The 6741-nt window shown below is 35.5% G+C and overlaps 1 protein-coding gene across 2 annotated transcripts; it reads right to left on the bottom strand.

Annotated features, from left to right (window-relative positions):
• Positions 1–524: 524 nt before the first annotated feature.
• On the bottom strand, positions 525–5803 carry LOC103327088 (Prefoldin chaperone subunit family protein). 2 transcript variants are annotated; one of them, XM_008229376.3, is made up of 11 exons: positions 5362–5800; positions 5205–5264; positions 4923–5090; positions 4546–4612; positions 2862–3133; positions 2649–2729; positions 1911–1944; positions 1356–1474; positions 1139–1183; positions 981–1058; positions 525–886 (listed from the first exon to the last, which is right to left on the bottom strand). In XM_008229376.3, exons 1-11 carry the CDS (start codon positions 5692–5694, stop codon positions 830–832), a joined length of 1314 nt encoding a protein of 437 aa, XP_008227598.2. In that variant the 5' UTR covers positions 5695–5800; the 3' UTR covers positions 525–829. The 2 variants fall into 2 exon arrangements, with proteins under 2 accessions (XP_008227598.2, XP_008227599.2); XM_008229377.3 differs by lacking the exon at positions 2649–2729 and having other exon boundaries at positions 5362–5803.
• Positions 5804–6741: the final 938 nt, after the last annotated feature.

Below are 6741 nucleotides of genomic sequence, written 5' to 3' on the forward strand. Positions count from 1 at the left end.
AAGCGAAAGGAGAAGATAGGTGATAGTTGAAGCATTATCTTCAAAGTTGTACAAAACTAGAACGGCTGTGCTCATTGTACAATTTTGTATCTCCATAGACCAGATGCTTTCTAATTCATTTTTATATGCCACTACTTCTACAGTGGCTATCACTGGAAAGGGACTAGAACACATTGGCTGTCTGCTTACGATTCCTTCTAATAGCCAGAGGCTTTTCGTCTGTACAGATTCTCAAATAAACCGAGTTCTTTAGTTGAAAATACCTTTATGTTCTATTCTTGTTTGCATATTGAAGCATTTTGCTCTGAGATTGCTGTAGATTTATTTTTAACAACTGAATCATAGCTCTTCTTACTGCAATTAACTACTGTTAATGTATCGAAGAGGACAAGTCTTAAAGACATCAAATTAGGTATCCAAGACAAGCGTAGGCTAAATAAAACCCACATGGTCCTTAGCCAATGCTTCCAAATATTCTCATGATATAATTGTCAAGGCAGATTAGAATGATGGGACAGGAAAGCTGATTAACACACATTATTTAGAAAGACAAACGTACGATAAATTTTGACATTGGACACTCAAATAAGGTTACCCGATACGACAAGTCAAGCAAAACTTTCGCTATTCTACAAAAAGTAGGGCACAATTATTTTTCTTTTTCCCAGTTTGCTTTGCTCCAAAATGGACTATTCAACTTGGAATTTGCACCACAGTTGGAACCAAGGCAGGCAGATTAAAGTTGTCGTGCTGGCCACTGTCATCAGATTCCAAAACGACCCTTGTGGTGTCAGCACTCCCTCATCTCATATCTCAACAGTACAGCTAACTATTTTCTCTGCATCTTGAATCTTGAAACTGGCTTTGGAGGTTGAGAACCAGAAGACTGCAACAGCCCAATTCGTCATTACCAGTTGTTAGCCAAAGAAGAGGCCACTAAAACCAACATTTTATCATGTACAGAGTAAACTCAAATCTACCAGTGACGTAGTTGTAGTTTGTTCCCTTGAAGTTGTCTGTTGATTGTGAGTGCGTTCAATAATGGAACCTGTAAAAGCCTGCACACAATCAATGGTCAATACAGTAACTCAAATAATAATTAACCCAAATGCTTTAGTATTATTGTATGGAAACATACCTTCTGACCATCAAATTCTGGTTTTGAACTTTGAAGAGGGACCTCCTGTAAAACCAAAGGGGGGCATCATAAAAAGGATTTGTCGCATGTACTGAGTGTCCATTTATGTGTGTGGAGCCGTAGGCAAATAGATAAATCAGTGCTCAATATGCTCATTGCTCATAGTTAGATTTGGAATTCTCCATACTAGAGAGGCTAAAAAATAAGTGCTGTCTACCTGACTTCTTGATAAGTGCACAGCTTGAGCATTGTGAACTTGAGGAGCCACCAAAGCTTTCCCAGAAGAACTTTTAACATCACTCGCTAATATATTTCCATGCAAACTTCTATCTTGTACTAATCAGAAAGAAATCAAGTAGAATTAAGTAATGATTAAAATTGGATATGACAACAGAGTAATTGGTGAATGTGGCATCTGCACCAATCTGTAAAACATCATATACCTCCTCATAGCAGAATCTGAAAAATATATAAGTTGGATATCATAATATCTATGTGCTCAAAACAATTAGCAGCTTGTCCCATCAAAACATGACAAAACAGGCATGTTCTATGCAATAAACTTCAATAGCATATTGGTGGAGAGAGAAAAAGAGGAAAGAACAGGCATATTCTCCTCGGTGCAAGGCATTATCCAAAAAAATAAGAAGATTTTACTAGGGTTATTGCAATCCTGTACATAATACTCCCTCATTAACAGTTAGTGAACTCGTAAGAGCATGTGTGTGTCCTACAGAGAGAGAGAGAGAGAGAGAGAGAGACATTAGCTAACCTTTGGCTATAGGTTGCACTGTCAGGCCTAAACACTGCATTTCCAGATTTGACCCAAAAATTAAAAAACAACATTTTAATTAAATGGAAAGAAACCAATAAATCCTACTTTTCCACAAAAAACCAAAACATGCTACAGGACCAGCAACCTATTTTCATCAAACTATATGGGCAGCATTTCCAAGAGCCAAATAAGATTTAATTAAAAAAAAAAATTAAAAACACAAATTCAATAACAACTAAAAGTATATAAGCAACTGAGACATTAACATACTCTTTTCTCAATAACATCTAATCTAAGACAATTTAGGCAACTCATTTACATAACTAGTGAAACTTTCTTACTAATTAATGTTTTATTTGATAACATTTCAATTTCATATTCATTCAATGACAATTGGAATTACTTAATCCGGATGTATCTACTCATATAGCCCATTTAATTATTTATTTGATTTTTAGCATTAAAATTTGTAAAATAAGGTCAAGTTGAAAATATATATATAGGTAGAAAAATGTTGAAATAATTCAAAAATATATAGGTCAACCTTTATGAGAAAACTTTTATATAAGTAAGAGCTTGGTCCTGTTAAAATATACTCGGACCCACTGGCCTTCTTGAACAAAAGGGGAAACATCCGTACCTGTCCTCTAAAATTTACAAACATACTGATTATCACGACCTAGACTAACCAAACAGTAAGACCAAGAAAGGGAACATGAAAATGCCATAACTTACACTTAGCTGATCAGTAAAACTTTCTTTGTTGGCAGCAATTCCATCCTCTGTTAGTTCTGGAGGTTTTCTTGACATTGCTTTCTATTTGATCAGTGTTGAAACCAAGTAATTAACCCTTTATTGGCTTAGAACAATAATAATTAGCTACAGATTCATGTACAGTTGTCATTTCTTCAACATATCCAGCCAAATCCTAAAATCCTAAGAGATTACCTCAGAAAATTTGACATTCTGATGAAGAGATTTATGATCTGAATACTGGTGCAAATCAGCTTCAACTTGCTCATCTTCATCGCTCTCATCATAACTTTCTGCTGCAAATTCATCTTTAGTTTGCTCTAGGCTTACTGCCTCAGTTTCAGCTTCAAGTTCTTCTTTCTCCAGTTCATCCATCCTGGACGCAATACGAGCAAATTCTTCATCTTCATCTGCAACTTTTGTAAAGTCCGCTCCAGAAGAACTAGAAGAAGCTTGCTTACGTGGACCTGGAACAAAATTTATCTTAATTATTTATGTGACCCGGGATATAAAGGGAGAAAAGCACAAATCAAGGGCACTGAGCAACAAAGGTTCAGATCAATCATTAACTTGCATCCAGAATCACTGATATATGGAGGTGACAAGGCATCGCTCACAGTTTCTTAACCAGATAATTCTCTAGATAGCTCCTTACATACCAAGTATGTAAGTACAAAATGCTCACATGTATGAAAATGCATGCAAAAACTAAGTAGAAAGAAAATCAACAGCACCAAGAAACCCATAATAAACCTTCTATAAACTCCAAAACATCAACCATATCAAGTAGACATGAATAACATCGTAGAATTTTAAAATAACCAGTAACCCATTTGAAGGTGAGCCAGGAGCTATCGCACTTAAAGAGAAATCTGAGTTCTGATGCTTAACAAAGGATTAAGGTACAAAACCTACAGAATCTCCATCATTCTTCACTATTAAAGCAAGTAGTAATACTCCCATAACACTTTCTTAACAATACATCTTCAGAAGGAATTATACTGCTTTGTTCTTAACTGGCTGATAGTCACGAAAGTCAATCTTTGATGTTAGGCCTATAAAAAGATACACCATTATTCCAATCATGTGCCTACATACCACAAACTAGAAAGCCCTTTTTTGGATACAAAAGATAAGCCTTTCTTAATTAAAGAAAAATGAAATACAATAAAATATGGACAAGAAGTCAATCTATGCTCAAACCTGATAGCCCCAACTGATGCCCACAAACTAACAAAAGCTTCTGATGTGCAAGGATCAATTTGCAAATTTCATTTGCTATTTAGATCGAAAGTTCATCTCAAATTATTCAATTCTTTGAATCAAGAAATTCAAACAATTAACATGCTAGCTAAAGATTGAAGAAAAGCTAACTTTTCTCTCTGTATTTTTTTCTTCTATGAGCTCACCTTATGCATCATGAAACATATACCTGGACAGACTATTTCTTTTTTAACCAGAAAGGCCTCTGATATAATATTCCCAACAATGTAACTGAACTAATTGCAAAGAGGCAATCTGCTTAAACGGTGCATTCAAAGCAACATAGTTACCATTTCTTATATTTCAGAAAAATAAATAAATATATGATGCAACTGTTGAGGTTTTTTAATGTCCAAACTGATGGAAAGTATATAAATACAATATTGTAAGTTTTACGAATGAAGCAATATTTATTTATTTATTAAATTATCTGTTAACTCTCATACTCAATGATACTAGTTAAGGAAGCAAAATGAATAACATGACGCTATGCAATCATCCCACCGATGTAAAGTATAAGCAGCTTCACACAAAAGGAAAACAGGAATGAATAACACTGAGATTACAAATTTTCCAATAAATCCTTGTTGAGGGGAAAAAATAAGAAAAAACTTGCCTGGCTCAGATTCTTTTTCAGAAGAAGTTTCCTCTGCATAATCTTCCCTAATCTCTACAAGGCCCTCCTGTTGTACAAAATTTTAAAACTCTCAATTTCATATGCATTGATGTAAAATAAATAAGATGAATTTTTAAGGAAGCAGCTCTTTACTGTTTGTGGAAAACTTTCATACCAAGATTGATGACTAGTTTTAGTTACTTCAGGATGAAAATGCTAAAGCAGAGGGTTCATACACAACAATAAGCATGAGTATTTCAGTATATTAGGATTCTAATAGAAACCCAACAGAAACGTAAACGACCTTATACAATAAACTAAACTTAACCTCATTGTGCATTGCATGAATAAAAAATGAGTTGAATTTACGCTATTACCGCGGCTTCAGAGGCCGTAGCATCAAGAAAGGAAGCCTCGAGTCTAAGATCATTAAGCATGGCATTGAGAGAATCCACTTGGGAGTCCAATGCCATTCCTCTTCTCTTCAAAATCTCCAATGTTTGCCTCGATGTCCTTTCTGCATAGTAACCTTCTCCCAGCAGAACCTGCAGCAAAAATCACATATCATTGCTCTGTTTGGCAGCTGCTAAGAAGCTGAAAACAAATTACAAAAATAAAAACAAAAAACAAAAAATAAAAAGGAAAAATAGTAGTTTTACCAGAAATTCATTGGTGTGCACCAAACGCCCAGGGAAGAACGCTGCCTTTCCAAACGGAACCTACAAGCTAAGCATTAAATTTAGGGTTTTCTTTCAAAATAAAAATACGAGCTGAAAAAATAGTTGAGGGGTTTGGATTTGGAGGTGGAGGGTTTACCATAATATCGTGGTGGAGGTGGTCGGGGAGGCGGCGGACGAGGTTGATGAGGCTGGCGTTGTCGGCGACGAAGCCTCCGAGCTGGTCCAGCATCTGTTGCCTCTCGGCGATCGAGTCCTGTAGGCGCTTCGCTGCTTTCTGCGCGTCTTCGACAGGGAACAAGGAGGAGAGTGACGTCACTGTTCCCTTACCTTTGGCTGCCTCTTCCATTTTTTCAGAGAAGGTGAGAAAGTCAGTCACAACGCACTGTACCTGCACATCATCAGGAAATAGACCGAACAAGAAAGGGAAGAAAAGTACAAGATGCATATTCAATTGAGATTTATAAGACATAAAAAAGTTTAGTGGATTTAAGTAGAATATAATAAGTTATAGGATTTTATTTATGAATTTCTATAATTAAGATTTTTTACTTATGGATTTTAAAGATTTCTAATTTGAAAGGACTACATGGATTTCTTCTGGGATCAATATAACAATTTTTAAGAAAAAATAGACCCGTACATATGAATAGCTAATATTAGTTCATTGTTTAATGGCTACTTGTAGATTCATTACAACAATCAGAAAGAGAAGATATAATAGTAGCAAGTATATAGTTTGTTCCAAGATTAGGCCCGGACCAATTAGTTAGGAGGTGTGTGTGGTTTGGTTGTTTGATTTTAAATAATATTAATATATTAGAGTTTTATTAAATATTTGTGAATCATTGTTCAATCACTTTTACATTCCAAGCATGATATATCTATGTTTATTTTTATACATGTGTTAAATAATTTGAAATTGAATTGTGTTGCCTTTGGAAATATTGATGTTTTCGGACATCCTGGTTGCCTTCGAAAATATTGATGTCTTCTGACATCCCGGTTGCCTTTAAGAACATTGATGTCTTCGGACATCCCGGTTGCCTTTAGGAATATTGATGTCTTCAGACATTCTGGATGCCTTTGGAAATATTAATGTCTTCGAACATCCCAGTTGCCTTCGGGAAATAAAAGTGTCTATGGACAACTCAATTACCTTCGGAAAAGTCTACGCGCATATGACATTGCCCCATGAGTATCGGGGACGCCCGAACCATTTGGTGTTAGGATTTGCGTTCTCAAGTTGAGCATATCTCCCTGAGTTCTGCTATGATTTGAGTTCTCATGTTGAGTATATCTCCCTGAGTTTTGCTAGGATTGCTGTTGTGTTCCTTCCAAGTGCCAATATATGGTTAGTATAATGGTACAAATAAGGGTGTCGAACCACAAGGACCGATTGGACCTCTATAAATTACTGGTTTCAAAAGAACCCTAACTGAAAATGAAAGTGACAAATTAAAAGTAGTTTTTGTGTTGTAAATGAAAAATAACTTAAAATGCAAGCAGAATGTAATAG

This window comes from Prunus mume, linkage group LG3 (genome assembly GCF_029339155.1).
Source record: "Prunus mume cultivar Tortuosa linkage group LG3, ASM2933915v1, whole genome shotgun sequence".
Lineage (NCBI taxonomy): Eukaryota > Viridiplantae > Streptophyta > Magnoliopsida > Rosales > Rosaceae > Prunus > Prunus mume.